Source organism: Rhinolophus sinicus, linkage group LG01, assembly GCF_036562045.2.
Source record: "Rhinolophus sinicus isolate RSC01 linkage group LG01, ASM3656204v1, whole genome shotgun sequence".
Classification (NCBI taxonomy): Eukaryota; Metazoa; Chordata; class Mammalia; order Chiroptera; family Rhinolophidae; genus Rhinolophus; species Rhinolophus sinicus.
The window spans coordinates 171,245,690-171,271,171 of record NC_133751.1 but is presented as its reverse complement, the minus strand read 5'-3'; the positions used below and the strand labels follow the sequence as shown (position 1 = coordinate 171,271,171).

Genomic DNA, 25,482 nt, shown 5'->3' with positions numbered 1-25,482 from the left:
AGGTGGACTTAATATACTTGTATCAAGTAAAAAGAAGTTATAAAACAGTATGTTCTCATTTCTGTTGAAATAGATTATATGTGCCATGCACACACACCCATAGAAGGAAAACATGCTAACAATATTTAGCAAAACATAGCTGTGGTTTTCTCCATTGGTGGGATTAAAAGGATTATTATTTTTACTTATTTTCCAAAGAATGTGTACTATTTATTAAAAAGGAACTCATTAATAAGTGACAAGTTCTATACTAAAATGTATCTCTTTAGCTGTTAGAATTGTGACTTTTATTTCCTTATTTGCTTCTCTGTGTTTTTAAACTTTTCTGCAGTGAACATTTTGATAATATTGTAAAAAACAAAGGTTAAAAAAACTAACTTGTTTGTTTATTTGAACCCAAGGTGCTTGTATTATGGGGGGTGGGGGTGAGGGGCATGCTATTCTATCAGGGGACAAAAGCCACAAGGGCAAATATTTTGCAATGACCTCGGCTGTTACCTTTCTTACCTTGTTCTCCATATTCTGTTTTATAACTTCCTGTACCAGTACATCAGCCAGGGTCTTGAAATCAACTGCAAACTTCTTGTTCTTTTCTCCTTCTTTCTTTTCTTCTATGAGTAGCTGGAAAAGAGCTTCCTGCTGCCTGCATGCCCGGGCAATGTTGGCAGCTTTCTCAGAGACACGCAGCAGCTCTCGGAGGATATCTGACATTTCAGAACCTTGCTTCTCCGTTGCAGCTGTGGATGGAATCTGCACCCACCCTCTTCTCAGCTGTCAGCTGGAAAAGTACAAGAATGTGAAAGAGAAAGCTGTTCAGAGAATGATGTCAGAGTGCTTGCAATACTACTAACAGTCCATCTGGCCGTCAACCTGGTCAGCAGGGTTGAACAACAAGTATGTGTCATAGTCCCATCCTCAGTGTGGAAGACTAGATATCTAAAATTTGAAACTCATTTTTGAAAATCTTTAGAAAATATTTATAGTCTCAAAAATCCATTAGGCAAAGAATTGAATTCTTGGTGAAAGAATGTTTTTCAAGGACAATCTACATTTATAAATCTCTAGACAAAGAGACAGATGGACACACAAGCGTGATGTTAAAAAGAAAGCCAAAGTCTTGTAATGACCTTAGAATGATCACGCAGGCCTAGTGGCAGTGCTGAAGTAGTGTTGTTTCTTTCACCCCCTGGTGGAAGACGGGAGAAGTGAGAGAGCTGTTACCTTACTAGTTTTGGGGCAACTTCCTAAAATACCAAGCACCACATCAGAAAGGACTGTTGTGTCCTGCTAGACTGAGGCAACTCTTGGGCTAGCAGCCCAAGCGATTTCCTGGCCACCATTTTTTTTTTTTTTTTTGCCCGTAAAAAAAAGTCCCATTATCGGTGCTGTTCTTCTAGCGAGAAAAAGTTTAAATACTAAAATGAAGTAAAACATGCAACTTGTTGGGACTTGAAAAGTTCTGGCTTCTAAGAGATGTGCTGTCACACTTTGATGTACCTATTGAGTAATTAGGAGAGAAATGTTTCTCCTTTTTCAGTAATAGCTACGTTTTAGTGAAAGCCTTAATAATTGCTGTCTTGTGAGAACTATGGTGAGGATTATCAGTCTGTCTTAAAGTCAAGGGAACTGGAGCTAAGAGAGGTTAAGTAACTCTTCAGGGTTACACAAGATTAAACGGCACGGCTCAGCAGCAGTCTTACACAGAAGCCCATGCTCTTCATTATCATAATAAGCACTTGTTTTTTAAAAAGTCTCCTTAATGGACTAGGAGACTGAGAATTAGTACCCCAATGAATTGTCTATACAATGAAGTTAATTGTGGATTGTCATTGCTGGTTTGAATTAAACACATTTGCTAAACAAACAAACAAACAAACAAACTCTTAAGATTATGGGTCAACCACCATGAGAAAATATGTCCAACCTTAACAGTAATACAAGGAAAGTGAATAAAACAATGAGGTGTCCTTCTTTACTATTAGATAGACGAAGCTGCCTTTCAAGTTAACGTTCATTCTTGGGAAAGGTGTGGTGAAAGTGGTGCTGCTACCTCACTGATGGGCACACAGTGGGTTTCCTAAGGGCGATTAGAGAAAAGTGGCAAGTCACTACCTAGAGATGTCACTACCTTATTAGCCAGTAACTCCAGTCCTGCCTTAATTTGTGTTAAGAAAGTTAAACTATTTCTGTGCAAGAAGGATTAATATTATTTACAATAGCAACAATTTAAAATAATCTTAAACCTTGGTACAATGTAAGACTACTTATGTGGTCCTTAAAATCATGTTTTTGAAGAATATTTAATATGGAAATATGTTAATGCCATAATGTTAGGTGGAAAAACAATCTATGACTACATATATGTATATATATATAACTAATTTGAGCTTATATATATACACATACACATGTATGTGTAATACATCCATACATATATAGAGAGAAAGAAAAAGAGACACTGAAAGTCTAGTAGATGATGTTTTAATGATAGTTGCATAGATCTTTAATGTTAGTTATCACTGAGTACTGGAATTGTGGGTGACTTTTTTCTATTATGCTTTTCTATAATTTTCAAATATCCTACAATAAATATATGCTGCTTTTATAATAAGAAATTACATTTTAAAATATTTTGGGACATTTAGGCATGAAACACAAGAAGTCCTCAATTCCTGGAGATAGTTGTCCAAACAAAGTAGTACTATGCTAATAATGTAAAAAAACTGTCAGGTGGTAGAGAGGATGGAGTTAAAAATTAAACAGAAGCACCTGCCTGCAAAATGACTTTTCTTTCAGGAATGAGTGATATGTTCAAAGATTCATGTTGATTTACTTGAACCTAAACACTAAGAGAAACATTACATTAATATGGCTGAGGCACTTTGAATTAGAAATAATTTATGACATCTGTATGCTATAAATTGTTATATATAATATATACATAGTCAGATACTTATGTCTTAGTAGAATATACTAATCCCAAGAGTATAAATTCAGTAACTTTGATTATTTTGATTTCTTAGTGAATGTTCCGAGATTTTTATAAGTAAAGGGAAACGAATCAAGGAGCCAACCGTTATCTAAATAGCTTTTTATCTTAAAAGTACGTAGAATGAAGATTTTAAGGAGTCCAGTTTGAAAGTTTTCTAGGTAAACAATATCAGTTTTGTCTATTTTACTCAACATTTTAAAACCAATTTTTTTTTCCCCCTAACAGAAACACCAAGAAATTCTTCTGGCGCCCTCAGCACACTCAGGTGAGCCACTTACAGATGCTGCCAGCTCCAGGACCAGCCCACCCCTTCTCTCATAAGAAAGCTCATCTAGTCAGCCAATTTAGGCATGAAACACATTCAGCCCTGGTAAGTTTCTGTACAGCTGCCCCAGGGAGCTGGAGTTTCTCCTCTTTGGACCTGACCTTTATTTCCTTAATAATGACCATTCTCATCCCACTGGAACATAGCAACTTGACCACTGAGAAAGAAATACCAGCTTTAGATTGCAGTCCTCTGATTTATAAGTACACAGATTTTAGGAATTTTTTTTTGTAACAATAATCAGGATTTTCAGTTCCAAAGTTATCCCCAAGTTCAACCTTAATCACTCTTTATTCTGACCCTAGACAACTCTCTCACATTTTGTCAAGCTCCAGCATGAATGCCCAGTGTCAGCTTGGGACTAAGCTTTCTCCAGCTATCCTAAAGAATTTCATCTTATAAGAACCTAGCATTTCTTCACCTATTTACCTTTCTCCAGGGTTCAAGCTCCTTAAAAAAATCTCTCATAGCTGTCAACATCTACATGCAAGACTTTAATTAATTTGCATAGCTAGCCTGCTACTTTCCAGCTGAATGGCCCATTTCCTTCAAATGAATTGAACCACCATTCTCTGTGCTTCTCTGTAAGTTGTTGCTTTTTACTGTATATCTCTCTATCTGTCCTCAATTTAGTTCACTCAGGGAGGCCACAACTCTGAGGGGAGTATTAGTACCAGATAATTCATTCTCACTTGAATGACTTCACTTGAGGTTAATTGTCTACAGAGAAATTGAGGACTACATACAATACAGAAGTTCTTCAGGTTTATTAATAGCTCTTATTGATACTTGTGGATATTATCTTTTAGATGATTTTTATTAAGATTTTTATTAAAATATAGCTAACATACAATATTGTATTAATTTTAGGTGGACACTGTAGTTATTCCACATTTATACCCAAAGAAGTGATCGCCATGATAAGCCCAGCAGCCATCTGACACCTTACCACACTATCACAATATTATTGACTATATTCCCCATGCTGTACATTACACCTCCATGACTTACTTATTTTATACCTGGAAATTTGGACCTCTTATTCCCTGTCACCTTCCCCCGCTCCTTTTTAACTTTTCAATTACAGTTCACATTCAATATTATTTTATATCAATTTCAGGTGTACAGCACAGTGGATAGACATTTAATAATTTAAGCAGTGATCCCTTTGACTAGTACCCACCTGGCACTGTACATAGTTATTACCATATTATTGACTATATTCCTCTTATGCCCTACATCACCATGACTACTTTGTAACAACCAATAGGTACTTCTTAATTCCTTCCCCTTTTTCACCCACTTCCCCAACCCCCTTCCCATCTGGCAACCACCAAAATGTTTTCTTTATCTATGAGTTTGTTTTGTTCTTTAGATTCCACATATAAGTGAAATCACATTGCATCTGTCTTTCTCTGTCTGACCTACTCCACTCAACACAATACCCTCCAGGTCCATCCATGCTGTTGATATGGCAAGAACCTATTTCCTTCCCTGGCTGAGCAATATTCCATGTATACATGTATGACGTCCTCGTTATCCTTTCATACATTGACGGACACCCAGGCTACCTCCACATCTTGGCCATTGTAAACAATGCTCCAGTGAACATATGGAAGCCCCTTGAAGTAGTGTTTTGGGTTTCTTTCGATAAATACCCAGAAGAGGGATTTCTGGGTCCTTCTTTGTCTCTTGTTATAGCCTTTGTTTTAAATTCTAGTATAAGGATTGCTACCCCAGCTTTTTTCGTTTCCATTTTCATGAAATATATTTTTCCCATCCCTATAATTTCCATCTGTGTGTGTCTTTTGATCTGAAGTGAGTCTCTATAGGAAGTATATGGAATGGTCTTGTTTTCTTATCCATTTAGCCACCCTATGTTTTGATTAGAGCACTAATCCATTTACATTTAAAGTGTTGATGGCTATGTAATTATTGCCATTTTATTCATATTTTTTATTTTTTTTTCATCTTAAATCCCCCTAAAATTTCTTGTAATACTGGTTTAGCGCTGATGAACTCCTTTAGCTTTTTCTTATCTGGAAAAGCTCTTTATCTGTCCTTCAATTCTAAATGATAGCTTTGCTGGGTAGAGTAATGTTGGTTGTAGGTCCTTATTTTTCATCACTAAATATTTTGTGCCAATCCCTTCTGGCCTGCCAAGTTTCTGTTGAGAAATCAACTGACTCCCTTGTAGATAACTGCCTTTCTTTTGTCTCTTTTAAGATGCTTTCTTTTTTTTAACTTTGACATTTTAATTACGATGTGTCTTTGTATGGGCCTTTTTGGCTTCATCTTGTTTGGGATGCTCTGTGCTTCCTGGGCTTGAATATCCATTTCCTTCGCCAGGTTAGGGAAGTTTTCCCTCATTATTTCTTCAAATAGGTTTTCAATTCCTTGCTCTCTCTTCTTCTGGTAATTCTATGATGCAAATGTTGGTATGCTTGATCTTGTCCCAGAGGCCCCTTAAACTATCCTCATTTTTTTTTTCTTTTTTCTTTTTGCTGTTCTGATTGGGTGTTTTGTGCTACCTTATCTGCTACATCACTGATTCAGTCCTCTGCTTCATCTAATCTACTGTTGATTCCCTCTAATGTATTCTCATTACAGTTATTGTATTCTTTATTTCTGACTGGTTCTTTTTTATGTTTTCTATCTCCATTTTTATGTTTCCTTTCTCTTTGTCAAAGTTCTCCCTGAGATCACTGAGCATCCTTATAAACAGTATTTGGATTTCTGTGTCTGGTAGATTACTTGTCCCCATTTGGTTTAGTTCTTTTTCTAGAGCTTTGTTCTGTTCTTTCATTTGGGACGTGTTTCTTTGTCTCCCCATTTTGGCTGCTTCCCTATGTTTGTTTCTATGTATCAGGTAGGGCTGCTATGTTTCCCAGTCTTGGTAGAGTGGCCTTATGTACTAGGTGTCCTGTACCAGGGGTCCAGTAGTGTGGTCCCCCTGGTCACCTGAGCCAGGTGTTCCAGTTACTTGTATGTCCTTTGTGTGGGTTGTGTGTGCCCTCCTGTTGTAGCTGAGCCTTGGTTGTTGTTTGTACATCAGTGGGAGGGCTGATTGTGAAGACTGGCTGTGACTATCATGGAGGAGTTGTTGTGAGGGGGTTGACTCTACGGAGCAGTATTCACTTTAGCAGGGCTCTGGTGCCTGGCCAGTCTGCCCTTTGGGTGTGTTGTCCTTGGAGGTGGCTGAGTGATGCTCAGGCATGGTCCAAAGCTGGCCACCAGGTATGCCAGCCCCAGGGCCCTCTTGGGAGGGGCCCTGTCACAGGCCAAGTTCATCCACAGCCTGTGCCATGCCTGGGGCCACCTGGAATGAGCCACAAAGCAATCCGCAGATGGCCACCACCCACGCTGGGCTTAAAGGTACTTCAACAGGCCAAACTGTGAACCAAGGCTGGCTGCTGCTAGTGCCAGGCTTGGGGCTGCTCAGACAGAGGTATGGGACACATCAAAGCCAGTTGCTGCTTGTTATGTTTTGTTAACTTTTGAGAGATTTTTAGGAAAATCCTCAGCATGAGCCAAGACAGGCTTTTTGTAGATAAATGCTTGGGTGTGCCTGAAAGTTAGATGGGGCTGGGTCTCAGGAAATCACCAGGCCAGGGCTAGGTTGATCGAGACTCAGATACAGTGGCTGCCTACATCTACACACTGGGAGAGGAGAGGACTCAACAAAGAAAGAATGGATTCTGCCAGCACTTCTGTCTGGGAGAAAGCTGCCCCTCCGGCCTTTGCCCTAAAGCCAGAGAACTCAGTTCCTCCCCATATGTTCCTGGCACCTTTTGAGCTGCTGCCCCAGCACGGATGCTCAAAGCAAGTGAGACTGTCAGTGAGTAAGTCCATGCCGGGGCCCTTTAAGAGGAAAGCCTAGTACTCTCGCCGCCCTCTGTCTCACTCAGCCACAATCTCCACTGGTTTCCATAGCCAGAAGTTAAGGGGATTCCTTCCCAGCACTGGAACTCTGGGCTAGAGACCCTGGTCTGGCTCTGGGATCCCTCCCTCCTCTGGGGGGGGGACCTGTGCAGCTGATATATCTCTCTCAATTTTTAACAGTCACACATGGGTATAGAATCAGCCAGTTCCGTGTTTCTGCCCCTCCTTCCAGTCTCAAGGTGCCTTCTTCTGAATGTTCTTAGTTTTAGGGCTTTGGTTCAACTAAACTTCAAGCCATTCTCCATGATGTTTGTTCTATAGTTTAGTTGTAATTTTGATGTGGTCATGAGAGGACACAAGCACAGTGTTTACCTACTCTACTATCTTGACTAGAAATCTCGTTTAGATGATTTTTCAAAACAAATTTATAGGGCCGGCCCGGTGGCTCAGGCGGTTAGGGCTCCATGCTCCTAACTCCGAAGGCTGCCGGTTCGATTCCCACATGGGCCAGTGGGCTCTCAACCACAAGGTTGCTGGTTCAACTCCTTGAGTCCCGTACACGGCACCTTGAGCTGAGCTGCCTCCCAGATGGCTCAGTTGGTTGGAGTGCGTCCTCTCAACCACAAGGTTGCTGGTTCAACTCCCACAAGGGATGGTGGACTGTGCCCCCTGGAACTAGCAACAGCAACTGGACCTGGAGCTGAGCTGCTCCCTCCACAACTAAGACTGAAAGGACAACAACTTGAAGCTGAACAGCACCCTCCACAGCTAAGATTGAAAGGACAACAACTTGACTTGGAAAAAAAAGTCCTGGAAGTATACACTGTTCCCCAATAAAGTCCTGTTTCCCTTGCCCAATTTAAAAAAAAAAAAATTAGGTTGTCTTCTAAAAAAAGCAAAACAAAACAAAACAAAAAAAACAACAAATTTATACACTCATTAGTTAGTTTTATTTAAACATTTCAAATACTTTGAGTGAACATTATTATGAACTCATGATTAGCAAGTTATGACATTTACCATAATTTAATAGCTTTAAAATTCCTTTAGTATTTTTTAATGGGTGTTCTGAGAACTATCTGTTTCAGAATTACCGTCAAGGTATCTACTAAAAAGACAGATTCCTGGGCTCCATCCCAACATAATGAATCAGAATCTCTGAACACAGAGCCCAGAAATCTGTATTTTTGTGAGCCTCCTAGATTATGCTAAACACTGAGATTTAATAGCTACTGTTCTTCAGGTGCCTTATTTTAATTTAACACTATGCGGGAGCTGGTGTCATATATCTTGGTGGAGCCATGTAGGTCTAACGGTTCTGCTATCACTTATCTATATGCAGTAAAGCACCAAGTTAAAATAATAATAGATAACATTTATTAGGTGCTTACTATATCCTTCTAAGCACTTTACATATATTAATTCATTTAATTCTCATACAACTCTATGAAGAAGGTATTATTCTCTCCATTTTACAGATAAAGAAACCGAAGCATATGTTAATTTGCCCTAAAATCACACATCTAGGAAGTGGCTGGGACAGGATTCAAGCCCAGAAAATCTAGCAGAAGCCCACACTGTTAGCCAGTACTCTAGTCAATAAAATTCTTTCACAGATTATTAGCAGTTATCTAAGGAAGGAAATGAGTAGTTATTGGATAAATAATCATAAGCATGTTATTATATGGTATATTATATAGCAAAGAATAGAGAAACCCACACCCAGTAGCTGATGCTAGTTTGACTATTATAAATCATTATTTAATTGACACCTGACTTCCCTTGTACTTGCAGAAAAATCTTTTCCCCAGCTGATCCTCAGTCTCACTGAAAACCATTTTTGCTGGATAGTAAAAACTCATCCATCCTGTTCAATTGATGTCTCTCTTCCTGGCTGTCATGGCATCAGTGGGTGGGGAGACACAGCCCATGGAGAATATCTAATTCCTTTTATATTAGTTCATAGGGCTGTCAATAACAAAATACCACCAACATTTAAACAACAGAAACAGCTTCACCAACAGAAATTTATGTCTCACAGTTCTGGAGGCCAGAAGTCCAGGACCAAGATGTTGGCAGGTTTGGTTTCTCCTGAAGCCTACCTCTCTGCTTGGCTTGCAGAGGACCACCTTCTGGCTGTGTTGTTATACGGCCTTTCCTCTGTGCATGCACATCCCTGGGGTCTCCCTCTTCAGGTTGATTAAGGATTACCCATATGACCTCATTTAACCTTAATTACCTCCTTCAAGGCCCTGTCTCCAAATACAGTCACACTCTGAAGTATTGGGGGTTAGGGTTTCACCATACAAATTTTAGTGGAATACAGTTCAGCCCACCTCTCCTGAAAGAGAGACCTTGATAATCTTAGCAAATGCCAAAACAGTCTATCCTTCTGTCTTTTGTTTTCTGGCCAAACAGTAAAAATGGGGTAGGGTTCTCTTTCCCATGTATGTGGTCAATAAATTTAATTCTGTGAGGCAGTCTTTCCAACATGGAACTACTCACTTTCACAGCGAAATCTTTAATGATGCAATGAACATTGAAATAACCTCTCATATGCCTTACTATGTGACAACCTATTTCAAATCACATTTGAGCAGACCAGGTTTAAAGAAGTTATATTCCTCACCATCTCAGACCAAATGTATATCTGTCTGTTAAATAGTCCCTTTAGCTCTTGTGAAATTTTCATGTCCAGTTGGAGAAATATTGACTAAATTGAAGTACGTCAGTTAAAAAAAAAAAGCTCTTAAGACTTTTCCTGGAAACCCAAATCTCTCTATCAAGACAAAACTCGATTTTAATTTCTGACCATTTTGTCATCTCATCAGAGCAGCAGAGGTTTAAAAATCATATCAGAATAATTTATACATATTTCAGATGTGATAAACAGTATAGTGGGAAAGACATAAGCTTTGGAATCAGATAAACCTGGGTTAAAAACCTGGCTCTGCCATTAACTATCTGTGTAGCATCAGGTAATTTACTTCCCCTCTCTGAGCCTCTCTCCTCATCTGTAATACGAAGATAATGTTTACCTTGCAGGGTCCTTTTGAAGATCAAATGAGCTATTTCTGGAAAAGAATCCAGCAAAGAGCCTTGCATATAGTAGATGACAAATGGCAGCTATGACTATTAAACACATCTTCACAGAAACCATAGTCACATGTCCTTACTTGAGAAAACAAAAGGTCAGCAACTTTATATGGGTCACTGAAATCTTTTCTGAATATTTATTAGTCCATTAAATCCAAATGGCTTGGAACTACTTGTGATTCTGAATGGCCCAGAATAAAGTTCCTTTATGTAGGCCCGATCTGATTAGTGCAATTTCTGGGCATCTGGGTGGAAACTTTGGCTCCTGGAGGCTGCAAGTCGACCCCGGCTTCATGGTGGACCATCTATAGATGGCTCCAGAACGTCATCATTCTGTGAAGGGGCTATTCTGTCAGGATATTTTGTGCAGATTCTAGGGCCAGGGGTATCCATTCTTGTGTGAAGAGCCTGGTTGTAGCAGGAGCTGGCCTGCCCTTTTGTTCTTCACAGTGACAGAAGTGTGACGACATAGATAAGCGCCCTCAGAAAACACAGAGCTGCTCCCTGATGAATAGGCAAGTGGGTCAAAGCATTTCCGTTGGCATTCCCTTCTTCCTGAAGATAACCCACGACTTCTGCAGAGCCCACATGTTTTCCTGTTACGGAGTCACCCCACCCCATGTCTACCATTCACATCCTGAATCTAGTCTTTTACTCATCCTCTAGGAGCGGCAATTTGCCTGACAGCTATTGCTGTTGGGGGAAAAGGCCAACACCGTGAAGTACCTCGGTGTTTTACAAGATGGTGTTTGCGGTGACGTCTCAAGGGGGTGTCGCTGTTCAGGAGTCTCCTTTGGTGGGCACATGCTGAGGGGCTGGCCCAAGGCTCTATTTAGCTCACGTTGCTATTGTAGGGGAAACATAGACTTAGTTCCTCTTCCCTTTTGCACCATACTTAGAGCTGCTTTAGGGAGCAGTTTAAAAACTAGAGGCTACTGCCCTGGCAGAAGGGGAGGGGAAACATAAGAGCACATACCAAGTTCAACTGGCTCAGCTGCTGGAGCACTGAGGGATGGGTAAAGGGCAACTTGCTAACAGTAGCTGCCCCTGATAGCCACATGAGATGCTCATCTGCCCACCTGGTTACCTAGACCAGAGGGAAATTGTACCATAAGAATTACTAGGGATTTACAAATACTACCTTTTAGCTCATTGGAAACAAAATTGTCCTTCCAATGTGTAAGCCTTGTTCAACTTTTAAGTATTTGACTGTTAAACATTTTTTAGAATCCACTAAGTAGTACAGAATGGGACTGCCTGTACTTTTTTGGTGTCATTTTACTTTGGTCTGTGTGATATTGTTGTCATCGCTTCGTAGGCTCTGCTTAAGGTTAGCATTTTAGTAGCCGATTTCCCACCATCTGTCCACTTGCTCCCATGCTCTATCCAAACCATTAATTTGCACATGTTGTTCTGTCTGGTTGACATGCCTTCCTTCTGCCTTCTATACCTAACGTCCACTCACCCTCTCAGAATCAGTCCAAGGGCAAGAAACTCGAACAATACTTTACAAAAGAGGATAGCTAATCAAAGGACCAATAAACATATGGAAAGATAGTCTACCTCATTAGTAGTCAAAGTAAATGCAACTTAAAATCATAACAGTATACCACTGCATATCCAGTGAAATAGCTAAAATTAAAGACTGAAAATTTCAAGTTTTAGTGAGGCTATGGAGCAATGAGAACTCCTATACAATGCTGGTGTGAGTTAAATTGGTACAATCATTTTGGAAAATTATTTGTAATTTGTTGAATATAAGCATAACCTCTGATCCAGCAATTTCCCTTGTAGACAATGTATACCAGACAGAAACGGATACGCATATACATTGAAGACAAGAACAAGAATATTTATGAGCAGCATAATTTGCAATAACCTAACACTAGAAATAACCATCAATAATAAAAGAGAATGAACTGTGGCATATTCACATAATACTCTACAGCAGTGAAAATGAAAGAATTACTGCTATAGGAAACAATGTGGATGCATCCCACGAAAGGAAAACATACTGTTGAATGAAAAAAGTCAGACCCAAAAGATATGTACTGTGCAATTTAATTTATCTGATGTTCAAAACCAAGCAAAACTAATTTACAATGTTAGAAGTCACAGCGGTGGTTACCCTTGGAGAAGAAGGAGGGGTTATTGATGGGGAATGTGAAGGAGGTTTTCAGACACTAATAATGTTCTGGACCTGAGTGATAGTTATAGGGGTGGGTTGACTGTAAGTTCATCAAGCTATATACTTAGGACTTGCATATTTTTCTGTATGTATTCTAATTTGATAGGAAGTTTTTTAAAAGGAATGTGTGTGTGTGTGTGTGTGTGTGTGTGTGTGGTGTGAGTACACACATGTGTGCATCCACATACTCGCATGTATAGAGAGGAGAGTCATTTCAACAGTTGGCACGTCCAGGAGCCATTCCTGACGCTCCGTCATCTTGGGCACCTGGGCCCCGGGAGAACCGAGGCAGACCAAATCTCTATCCCAACTCTCCAACCCAGTGTACATCCATTTGCTTATCTATGCTGTGTCTGGCAGGAGATTTAAATGTGAGTGGTTTCTTATGACTCTCAGCACATACCTCAGAGGTGTTCAGTAAATCTTGGCTGATGAATGTCCTCTTAGCTTTGTAAATACAGAATTCATCCTCGTCATATTGTTTATTGTACTTGGATTTCATCAGCATTACTCCGGTGGCATTAGGTATGTGTGCCCATATTTATTTATATAAAAGTCTACATATATTCTGTAGACTAGCAACTGAACCACATTTCTTAAGCACCAAGTCAGAATCTGAAATTATGCTTGTCATGTAGAGGTGACCTACTTGACAAGATTTAGTTGATTAAAATAGTAAGTGTGATTTGGTTTTGTTAGAAAAGATATTAAATGTGGAATATGTAAATACATCTATTTAACCGTAACATTTCTCCCTCTCTCCTTTCTAACCTTCAAATAGTGTTGACATACAGCCATTTCTAAGCTGATCAGTCCACCTCACCCTACCCAGCTCTTTTAAGGCTACTAATGGACCGCATTAGCCCACATCTTGCTCACTCATCGTGCTCAAAGCAATAGACCACAAAGATATTCTCTGTCTCAAATGCTGTTCTGGGACCTTGTAAATGGGAGCTTGTGCTAAAGCAGTGTTTTCCAAATTAGCAATATCAAGAATTAATTGACACACTTGTTAAAAATATAGATGTTTGGACTTTTCCCCTGGAGATATTGATTTAGTAGATCTGGGTTGAAAAACAGGGAATGGAACTCAGCTGATTTTTATCTGAAATTTTAAGGAAACACCAGGTGCAACAGTCACCTCTCTCTCACTGGTTACTTATGTAGGAGCAGAACAGGGAACCTTATAGCCTCTGCAACTACCGTGTTTCCCCAAAAATAAGACCTAGCCGGACAATCAGCTCTAATGCGTCTTTTAGAGCAAAAATTAATATAAAACCCAGTCTTATTTTACTATAAGACTGGGTCTTACATAACATAATATAAGACCGGGTCTTATTTTACTGTAAGATTGGGTCTTATATAACATAGCATAATATAATGTAATATAATGTAATGTAATATAATATAATATAATATAATATAATATAATATAATATAATATAATATAATATAATATAATATAATATAATATAATATAATATAATATAATATAATATAATATAATATAATACCAAGTCTTATTTTACCATAAGACTGGGTAGAATAGAATAGACTAGAACATAATACTGGGTCTTATATTAATTTTTGCTCCAAAAGACGCATTAGAGCTGATTTTCCGGCTAGGTCTTATTTTCGGGGAAACAGGATAAGAATGATGGCCTTGGTCAGCTAGGGGTCAACTTGTATTGTCATTTTTGTAGCAAAAATTAAATGCTAGAGTAAGGAAAGTTGATCTATATAATAAGTATTCCACATTAGCATACACATAATACTTGTATAAAGCATGCATTTCAAAGGCTTCCCAGAACTCATCTGAAAACTACGAAAACGTAATCCATTTAGAAATAGTTTTAAATTTGATAGTGACCCTTTTTTACCCTCTTCTCGATTGTTAGTAACATTTTCACTAAATAGAAACTATTCATTTATTAAATTTTCTGTCTGCTGTGTTCCAACTGCATGCTTAAACTTTTGCATGCTCAGAGATGTTTTTAGAACAACTGTGGTGTCACAAATGAAACCTGAAATCACATAGTCACACTGAATCTGCTTTTTAAAATTCCATCTTAACTGTAGGAAAGAAAAACTATTTTTAAAAATACAAATTTAAAGCATAATTCAAGGCAAAAAGAAAGGGCTTGTAGAAAGAATCCTTTCTAGTAGATTATTTATCGTTTTGATCACTGTTAGTTGGGGTCCTATTAATTTTTAAGTCCATTTTGAGCATTTTTTGAATGGAACATTTTTCAGCCATTAGGGGAAATTCTCAGATCAATGTATCTTTCCTTCTGAATTCCTGGCAACACTTAACTTCCAACACCAACTCATATAACACTCGCCTTCCCTTGTCTATATTGGCCGCGTGGGTGTGTGGTAGAAAGAGCCCCTGTTCAGGCCATAGGGGAGCTGGTTCTTAGGGTCTGTTTTGCCTTTAACCAACCAGGTGTGAATGCTTGGCCACTGGAATTGAAGCTCTCAGGGACTTGTTTTCCTCATGTTTGTAAACATAAAAAAGGGAAAAAAAGGAAGGGGTACAGAGGTTGGGTGGTTTTTCTATGGTCTGTTCCAGTTCAAAACTTTCCTTCTTTTGGTATCTACTTTCCATGTATAAGAGGTTAGGGAATATCATTCAACTTTAAAAAGGAATGAAATTCCGACATATGCTACAACATAGATGAACCTTTGAAACTTTATGCTAAGTGAATAAATTGGACTCAAATGAACAAATATTGTATGATTCCACTTATATGAGGTACCCAGAATAGTCAAATTCATAGAGACAGAAAGTAGAATGGTGGTTACTGGAGCTGGGGGGAGAGGGTAATGGGGAGTTAGGGTTTAATGTGTACAGAGTTTCAGTTTTGGATGAAGAAAATGTCAGGAAATAGATAGTTGTGATGGTTGCATAATAATGGGAATGTATTTAATGCCAGTGAATTGTACCCATGAAAATGGTTTAAATGGTAAATTGTATGTTACGTAAATTTTAGTACAATTTTTAAAAGAGTAAACAAACAAAATTATAGGTACAAAAATGCACTTTTAAAAAGCTTTTGATATTTATCATTTACCTAATAAGGGCATAATAAATATTTTTTGACTGAATGAAAAAAGGGTCTGGGGTAGGGGCATGAAAATTAGGTTGAAAGAAGGCACTAGGATATTTATCTTAAAGTTGATTTTACACAGCAATCACACTGGGTTTTAATATTTAAGATTGTTAGGGTATGGCTGGAGGGGTTCACGAACATTACAAAGAAGGCCTAAAGCCCCCCATCCAAGACACCGCTTAGGGTACCATGGCTCTAATAGGCTACAAGTTCCTTGAAAGAAGGATATACATTTTTCCATCTCCTCATGACACACAGTGGGAGTTTTGTAAATTGGTTGATTTTCATTCCATTAGACATGAACATGTTTAAAAGGATTTTCTTGCACCAAAATTTGATCTGTAAGGGATTATTTATTATGCAATTTTGGGATTATAACTGTTAGAAAACATGATTCGAAGAAGTTCTTTACAGAACCTTTTAGAAGATGGTTATTATTTATTTATGTAGCGATAAACTATATAATCTAAATGTATTTGCCAAATATAGTAAAAAAGCAGATCATAGATCATATCATGTATCTTTTTAGCAGACTGGGTTTAGCAGCATATCTCTTATTCTATTTCCACTTTGTAGAGGTAAATGTTTGTTTTTAACAGATATTTATAAATGTTGAGTAGAACAATACAGACTACTGAATGCAACATTTGCCTTTAAAGGAACACAAACTGATAAAATAATATTTATAGCACCTTTTACTTGAAAAGGTCAAAGTACTGAAAAGATATAAATGGCTCTTTAAAGCCACACCAATATATAAATATACTAAATACTCTTGCATTCTTGCTAATCTTGCAATCATAGATAAATGTCTAAGCTGGTTAATTTTTATCTTCTTGCTCTGATTTTTGTTTCTATTTTCCTCATTCTTTGCTATTCATGAACCTTACAGTCAGCCATATTTGTAAAACACACCTTTCATTATTCTCTGATCAAACTGGGAGTATATGTGATTCTTGCAAATTCCCAGAAATTAACTAGAAGGTTTTTCTAGAACTTGGAAGATCAGATCCTAGTTAAAAACCAATGATAATGAAAAATTATGGCATCACTTTAACTAAATTAGGCTTTCCTTGAGCAATATTAAAAGAACAGTTTCCTTGGTCATTTGAATTTAACTCCTTTATATTAATTATAACTCTCATTAGCATTGGGGAAAACCTACCAGCATCACTCTCTAAAGAAAAGGACAAGTTTAAGTACCTATTGATAAAGTTAGCAACTATTTACATTAATTTAAACTTGGGTAAAGGACATTTTAAATATTTAGTTGATTAAAAATCAAAACAAGCAAGCAAACACTTCTTTTCCTCCCCCTAAAAAAAAAAAAAGAAAGAAAGAAAGAAAAGAAAAAGAGAAAGAAAGGAAGAAAGAAAAGGAATGGAAAGAGAAGGAAAGGAAACTGACACTGTGGTCTCTAACTTGAGCAAAGTGCTGTCAACTCTGCTTTTATTTCTAAACTCTATACTAAAAAAAAAATCAATGGAAAGAGTTTTATTAGCTTCATTACAAGATTCAAAATATTTTAACAAGGACATTTATAAGACACATATCCAGAAAAAGTTCTCATATACACCATTCTCACCTTTAATTAATGAAGAAGATACTTGTTTTTACTCGTCACTTTATATAACATAATTATCTTTTAGGCAGTTTATCTACAAGATGAAATAGAATAAGACATTTTCTAGTTGTTATCAGAGACAGATATAAAAGGTTAATACATATATAATAAATACGTTTATAACTTTTTCAACAGGACTTGTATGTCAAATAAGACATATTTTCTGTGTTTTTTTCAAGACTACCCCAAGTAGAGCTCTAATTTAAATCGTTAATAAGATATTTCACATTAAATATCATGAGCCCAGCTGCAATTTCCAAGTGAGTAGTAGTTTAGTCCAAAAGCTTGAAAAGAAATGGTAGCTTATTCTATGCAAAATATGAAGTATAACTTTATGCATCTTACATAATCCTCTTTATGACTACGAACTAACTTTAAGAATAGTATAAAAATCGGCAAAGTTTAAAAATAAAGAAGGTTCTAAATAAAAATGCAAACAAATACGTACAATGAAAAGAAATGAACTCTTCCATTGCCTTTGTTTTTTCCCTTATAGTTAAAAAGGTAAAAATGAGGTCACATAGCTAATTCATCAGTCAACAGTAGTTCAGTGGATTGTTTTCATCGTTGGACTATTTTCACACTGAGCAGGACTGATCCTTATCAATTTCTTTGGTTTCAAAGCTAGGCATCACAGGAAAAGGGCCAAAAAATGTTTTATTCAACACGTGGGATGCACGTCAGTGGAATGTCCATACAGTCTTAACTCACTGTTCTCTTGAAGTGAACTCCATTCACACTGGGCAAACGTCTGGTTATTCAAGGCCTTAAAATTAGCTTTAAAACTGGGAATCTCCAAAATATACACCTTAATTGTTCATATTTATTTTTCATGGATGTACTAAATAACGTAGGGTTTTTCATGCTCTTTGTGTCTAACAGTATACATGATTCAACCAAACCCATGTTACATATTTTCTCCCACCTACTAATTACTCTGGCCTCACCAACTACGTACTGCTCACAAAACCACCTTTCAAAATGCAGAGAATTAAAAGCAAGGAGGTAAAGACTTTTCTAAATATAGTCCCATCATGTTTATTTTACACTCATTTAGCCGGTCGCTAGTGGCAGCCAGCAGCTTTGGACACTTAGAAGCATCTCTCAAAGCAAAACCCAGGGGCGCTAGACAGCTACACCATCTACCTGTTGAACCTGGGCCGTAGCTCTCAACTGTCAGATCAGCTTCTTTGACCTAAAAATGCTAATGATCGTTTTATTTTTTGTTTTAAGTTGCTTGCTAATATTCCTTCTCACCCTCCACTTCTTTCGGTGGTTGCCGCAGAGCGCAGGGAGCCGCAGGACCCGCGAGCTCCTCTGCCCGGCTCGTTGCAGCTGCGGTGTGGGGTGCGGCGGCCAGGCGGCGCCTCGCTGCAGCGGACGGAGGTCATCACGGGCCGGGCAGAAAGGCAAGGAGCCGGTTGGGCCCAGATTTACTCACCTGCAATCCGGAGAGGCGATCGGGACGTGCTGTTCGCCCACACTGGGACCAGATCCGAGGAGGAGGGAGTAGTGGCGCCCAGGCGAGGGGTGCGTAAGGAGGAAATCGTATTACCTAAGCCGGGGATGCGGAGCCCAGAAGGAGGCTGTAGCCTTTCCCTCCAGAAACGGAAGAGGCGGGGGAGGAGGAGGAGGAGAAAGTGGAGAAGGAGGAGGTGGCCGGGCACGGGAGGCTAGCAGAGGGGCGCCAGGCGGCTGGCCGCAGGCTCAGAGGGCGAGAGGCGGGGAGCACGGCGGAGGTCATCCAAGGGGAAGGCGAAGCCCGGCTGCGCGCTGCCTCACTCGCCCGGGCTCGCCCCTCTGCATCGGCCAGGCCACCGCCCCTTCGTTTCCCTCAAGACTGCGGCGTGGAACCGCACGGTGCCGCCTCATGGCTCCCGGGGCGGGCCAGGGCATCCCACGCCTGCAGGAACCAGGCGTCTGAGACGTCACAAGCGGAGCACGATGATGCAGAGAGGAGTGCAAGGGAACAAAAAGGATCCAGGGTCACCTAATCCACTGTTTTTGTTCTTGTAGCTGCTCACAGATTCGCTTGTAAAATCCTCCTCCATTGTTCAGTACTCTTCTGTGGGTGGGGTTATGGGTTTGACAGAAGGGTGGGCAGCTGTGAAGATGGACTTCCTGCCGGTGGCAATCGGGCCCCATTGTTCTAATAGAAATGTGAAATGTGCTGGTCGTTCTTCAAACCACAGCGGTGGCTCCTGTGTGCTTGCCACCATGACAGGAAGCCTGTCAGGGCCGGGAACTCCTTTCTTTTGAACCCTTTAAACTGTGCTACTCAGTATACCTTACAGATGGGTTTGAACGGTGGGTGGGGATGAGAATGGGTGATGATGGAAGGAGGGGTAGACATGTTTTAAAAGGCATCATAAAGTTTTGAGTAGAAGGGCCCTGGCAGCTGGCCCGGCGGGGTGAGCGTTGTTTGTGAGTGCACTGGGCCTTCTAAAGCACAGCCTCCTACACCTACTTCACGGCACACCCAGGAAATGGTTATGTCTGCGAGACCCAAATGGGGGTAAACAGAAGAGGCTGCTCCTACAAGAGTGACTGTGCCCTTTGACCTGCAGGGCTGAGACCCATAGCTACATATCTGTATGCATTCCATGGCATGAAATTGGGAAGCTTTGTATTAAAGTTCTAGCTGGCAGATTTTCTTATGTACATTTTCCCAGACCACCCAAGAATGCCTCCTGAGATATCAATACTTGGTCCTTAGAGCAGTGAAAAACTACCTACGGATAGAAGTCTGGGGCAATACTCAACTTGGTCATACTCCACAATGGTGCTTAAAACCTTATATCTCCCAAACTGAACTCATCTTTCTGCTCCTGGCCTGCTTCTCTGGTCCTCCAACTTGGGACAGCTCCCCTCTTCTCCTCCTCCCTGCCAGCTCATTCTCTGGCTTGCACTCATTAGCAAGTAGGGCTGACTCTGTCTCCTCTCTCAGATTCCTCTTTTAGGTCCATCCCCTTTTAAGGCTCCTTAGGTCCATCCCTATTGGTATTGTTTATTAATTAGTCTCATAATCTTATCTATGATGGCAAAATAGAAATAGTTTGAAAGTTAAAAAAGAAATGGTTTAAACATGATGTTTAGAAGTAAAGAGGCAAATATCGTAATAGTTAGAAGGTGAAATAATTTGCCTCCAGAGAGCAGGAATTTGGGGAGGGGAGGGTAGAGCAGGAGACTGCTGTGTCTGAGACAGCAATATGATTTATGATATGAATCTAGTCCATTTTCCACTTTGCTGCCACAGAGATCAATCTACATCCCATATCTCTGGGTCTCTTGCTGACTTAAAAACCTTCATTGGTTCGCAGTCTCTGGTGATACGAAGAGCAAGATCCTCAGCATGGCTTTCAAGGCCCACCTCCCCCTCCCATCTGTCAACCCTGCCCCTCACACATGACACCCCATTTTACATCTAGTTTCCCAAATGCACAAAGTTGTTTTATACCTTTGTACCTTTATAAATATTATTTCTTTTGCCTGAAGTATTTTCTCGCGTCTATCATAATAGCCAATGGCATGATGCTAAGTGCTTTATGTATTTTATAGCTGTTCATTTTTATATCAGCCCAATGGTAAGTATTACTATTATCTTTAATTGAATAAGAATAAAACTGTGACTTAGGTTTAGTAATTTTACTCAAATATGTAGTATGTGGTGAGGCCAAATTTGAACCCAGCAATATGACTCCAGGACTCCGAAGTGAATTGCTTTTAGTCTCAGAGTAAGCATGGAACAAGGACAAAATTACAAAGGAGAAGTGACAGATTTAACTATAGAATTTTTAACTTCTTTCATCAAAAAGACCCATAGAATAAAATTGAAAGAAAAGTAGAAATTATGAAAAAATTTGCAATGTATAACGAAAGATAAGAGCATAACATCCTTATTTAATAAAGAGCGCTTGCAAAGAAATATAAACATCCTGTTTTTTTCAAAATGGGCAGAAATGTAAATTAGTTAAGTCATGAAAGAAAAATTAAATAGCCAAACATATTTTTAAGGGAAGTGAAAACTTAAGCCGAAAACGCCCCATCAAGTTGACTGAGACTAAAAGAGTACTCAGAACTAACAATTTGGGACAATGACCTTTGAGGCAGGATGCATGGCAAATGACCAAGCTCAGTACTGAGCAGGACATAAATTGCTTCAATGTTTGTGGAGGGCGTTTGGCAGAATGCATTAAAAGGCTCAAAAATGTTCACACCCTTTGACTCAAAAATAGCATTTCTTGGAATTCATAATACAGGGATTGACAAATGTTTTCTATAAAAGCCCAGATAGTAAATACTTTAGGCTTTGCAGGCCACATATGTTTCTGTTGCTTTTCTTCTTTGTGTGTGTCCTTTTTTTTTTTTAACTCTTAAAAAATATGAAAGCTATTAGCATGAGGGCTGTAGCAAAACAGGCTGTGACCTGAAATTGGCTTGAGGGCGGTAATGTGTGCAAAGAATCGACTACACAAAAACTCATGACACAGTACATTTGGTAACGGCCAAAGAGAAAGCAAACTAAATGTCTGAGGATAGAAATTAGTTACCAGAGAGGGGGAAACAAGTTTTTTAAAAGTTTTAAGTGTTTTTAAAAGTTACAGAATAATATTTATTGCATGAGAAAGTATTTGTGATTTATTAAGTGGAAAAATACAGTTTACAAAAAATACGTGTTATCATCCCAAATGCAACATAATCATATGTGTATGTATATGCATAGAGAAAGATCTATAAGATATCAACACACTAAGATGTTGATAATGTTCTTGGGGTGGGGGTGAGATTATAGCTATTTGTTTTTTTGTTGTATGTTTCTTAGAGTAAATATATATTGTTTTTGTGTTAGGAAAAAATACAAGAAACTTTGCTTGGGTGACAACAAAGCACCTAAGGTTTCAATATGAGAAAATAGTTTTCAATATGAGAATCTACTGCCCCAGATGGAGCTGGTCACTCTGTGTTCTGTGCTCCCAGAACACATAATGGTCTTTTGAGTACCATTATTTACTAATTGGCCAATGGTCAATACCAACATTTAGGTAAGCGTTCCTCTATTGTTCGGCATTTGGGTTCCCAATATTCCACTATTATAGCTATGCTGGCTGTGTTCTACTTGCTCTCTGCCAGATCCATGTTCCATCCTCTCTGCTCAACTGTGCCTCCAAAGGCAGAACCTTCATAGACTATTTTCTCTGGGCTCTCTTGCCAGCTGGCTTTCAGGTAGGATTGACCAATGAGTAACACCAACAATAGGTTGGAGGGCTGAAGAGGAGAAAAGTTGGGGTATTTCTTCCCATCTCTTTCCCAGGGCTCTAAGGCTCCTGCAAGGCAGCTCCCCCTCCACTGCTCTAATTTGATCTCCCCTCCTTATCCCTTCAGTCCTAGCTTCTAACTGTTGTTGCAAGAGCCTGAGTGCCTCCATGTCTCGTCATCTCCACGTGATCGAGTCTCCCTTCACCCAACCCTAATCCTAAACCTAGTGGAAATTTCTGTAAATAGTCCCTTCAATGAAATCTCTTCTGTTGAAATATCTGAGTGGAAGTTGGTTCCTGTTAGGACAGACTGATGTATTAAAGGACATTGTTGATTATCAGAGAACACACATCTTTTGTTTCTTATGCAACAGAGCCTGGATATTTCAGATTTTACATCTGAACTTTTGACTATTTGCAAGGTAATTATAGAATGATTTACAAGTTTCCTGAAGCAGGAATTTGAATTACTGTGAAGCTAGTATTTGGCAATGTAACACTCTATTGTTCTCCACTTTTCCCGTAGTTTTTAAGTAGTAACATCTCATTGCATTTTATTGATGAAATCATATGCTGCTGTACAGTGGTGTTCAAATTTTGATGTTTTCAGTGGAATCTTTAACAAAATATTCATATATCGAGTCTATAAATGAGATAAAAGTCACAGGTAGGGTTAGGAGAACCTTCTTCCTCACCTTTGAGGTAGACTTTGGGACACCCCTGCAGAACCACAGTGCTCCTTGGAACACAATTTGAAAACATTTGGAGAGTCCAAGAGTTTGGAAAATATATCCTTCATAAATGTCAAGTGTCTATTACATTTCTTAAGATTGGATTCTAGAATTACATGGTCAGCAATATGATTTTGCCAATTGCCCTTCAAAATGCTCCTCACTCTGAATGATGTTGCTTATATCTCTTTACTGCATTTCTTATCAAATACACACAAACAAAAACCTCTCCTAATTTCTTATCATAGTTGTATTTGCATTTTTATTATTAGTAAAACAATTTTTATCATGTCTATTTGACATTTGTATTTTCTTTTCTCCTCCTTCTCCCATTTTTAGTTGCCTTTTCTTGTTTGACCATTTCTCTATTCATTCAGTACATATTAATTCCTTGTGTTGTAACGGGGCATGATGCTAATGGATATAAATGGTAAACAATATAGTTATGCCTCTGCCCTCACAGAGCTCACAAACGAGCATATTGTAGTCTTGTTATTTATCTTGTTTAATTCAGTTAACAATATAGTAAGTATGGTAACCCTTTGTCACATTTGTTATGATTTTCTTACTTTGCTTTTTAATTTTACTGAAGGATTTTTATTTACAAAATTAATTTTTTGATCTAGTCAAATCTATGGATCTTTGTTTCTATGCCTATGTCTTTTTAAAACCAACTATCACATCAATATTTACTTATATTTCTCCTAATATTTTTACTATTTGATTTTTAAGATTTAAGTCTTTAATAATCTGGAAGTTATTTTGAGAAGCTCTAAATTGATTCTCTCACCCAAATATTGAGCCAATTTTTTTGACATCATTATTGATCATCCTTGTCCCACTAATTCTTGATGACCAATGTATCACATATTAAGTTCATTTATTCACTAGGCCATTATTCTGGGTCCTCTGTTTTCTTCCTTTCGTCCTTCTTCACATTGCTGTTAGGTTTCTAATAGCAATGGGATCTCTTTCCCCAAATTCACTTTATTCTGAATATTCTTAATATTTATGCTTTCAGATGAATTTTATTAATTATTTTTAATTGATTTTTTTCTAGTTATAAAAGAAATGCATTACAAAGAAAAGTCTGTGGAGATTTTGAAAAAAATGTGAAAAAACATAAAGAAGGAAACAAAACCCACCCCAAATACTATAACTGTTAACATTTTGGAGTATAAATTTCTATCTCTATCTTCCCTGTGTGCATATCTGTATTGTTTTTACAAATATTACTAAATATATTGTTTTGTAAACTTTTTAAAATCACCATATATGAACATTTCACCATGTTATTAAATATTCCTTTGAAATAATGATTTTTAATGGCTATTAGCCAAGGCCTCTACAACGGACAGTAGCAGTGTCAGCAGGCTCTCACAGGCTTTCTAGACTCAGTCATATCCGTTACTGTTATATCAAACTAGCATTGAAGTTACCAGTTGTTGTCACATAGATCAACATTGCATGGCAGCCACTGACATCAGCCGCTGGAAACTTGCAATTGGATTTTATTGTAGCTCACTGGATTAAAATGAGTTTTGTAACATTTGCCACCACCGTCTCTTTTGTTCGGCATACGCGTATGTAAAAATGACTTGACCATAAGATATTAGGTAATTAACGAATAGAGGGAAATATAGGTCACCCATACAAGGACTCAGTTTGAATTGATTTAGTTGTAGGAGATTCCTACCACCATATTACACAATCTTATTTTTGTGTTTCTTTTAAATCATTAACTAATATAAATCATTTATACTTACCTTAGAAAAAATTAAATAACTCTCATGAAAACAAAGCATATCTATGATTTTTAAAAAAGATTTAGGGAAGGAATCCTTAACATTTTTGAGAAAATATTTAAAACTGAGTTTTTTAAAGTTATAGTGCAAGTTTTCTAAACTGTATAAACCAGGAGGAGCTGAATGTGGTACGGAGGACTACCAGTAGCTGAGCTATCTAAAGCAAAGGATAAATTTCTAGGACAAGTCATGCAGATACAGTCTCTTTACAACGCACAGACATATAGGCTTCTCTCTAGCAGGTTTTCACTGAGGCTGAGTAATTTTCTTTATTCTATCACACTCTACACACACACACACACACACACACACACACACACACACTGCATACATGTTAAACTTCATACAATGTGAATTATCTCTTTGTTCCACTTGTCTTTCCACAGACGTGTTGCTTACTGAATTCCCAGATATAAGATAATAAAAGCCTGGAAGCATTTGGATCCTTAGGATCTGAGTTTCCCTCTATTG

The 25,482-nt window shown here is 38.5% G+C and overlaps 1 protein-coding gene and 1 long non-coding RNA gene across 2 annotated transcripts in view; one reads left to right on the top strand and one right to left on the bottom strand.

Moving 5' to 3' along the window:
- INPP1 (inositol polyphosphate-1-phosphatase) overlaps positions 1–19,293 on the bottom strand; it is a 28,214-nt gene extending 8,921 nt beyond the window's left edge. Inside the window, exons 1-2 of the mRNA XM_019740721.2 lie at positions 18,662–19,293; positions 508–778 (exon numbers count right to left, since the gene is read on the bottom strand). Coding sequence (XP_019596280.2) covers positions 508–711 — 204 coding nt within the window. The 5' untranslated portion in view covers positions 712–778; positions 18,662–19,293. The remainder of the gene's footprint in view (positions 1–507; positions 779–18,661) is intronic.
- Positions 749–18,664, top strand: LOC109452055 (uncharacterized). Its single transcript, XR_012498492.1, has 3 exons — positions 749–894; positions 3,218–3,362; positions 18,506–18,664. It is a non-coding gene; the product is annotated as an uncharacterized LOC109452055 (long non-coding RNA).
- Positions 19,294–25,482: the final 6,189 nt, after the last annotated feature.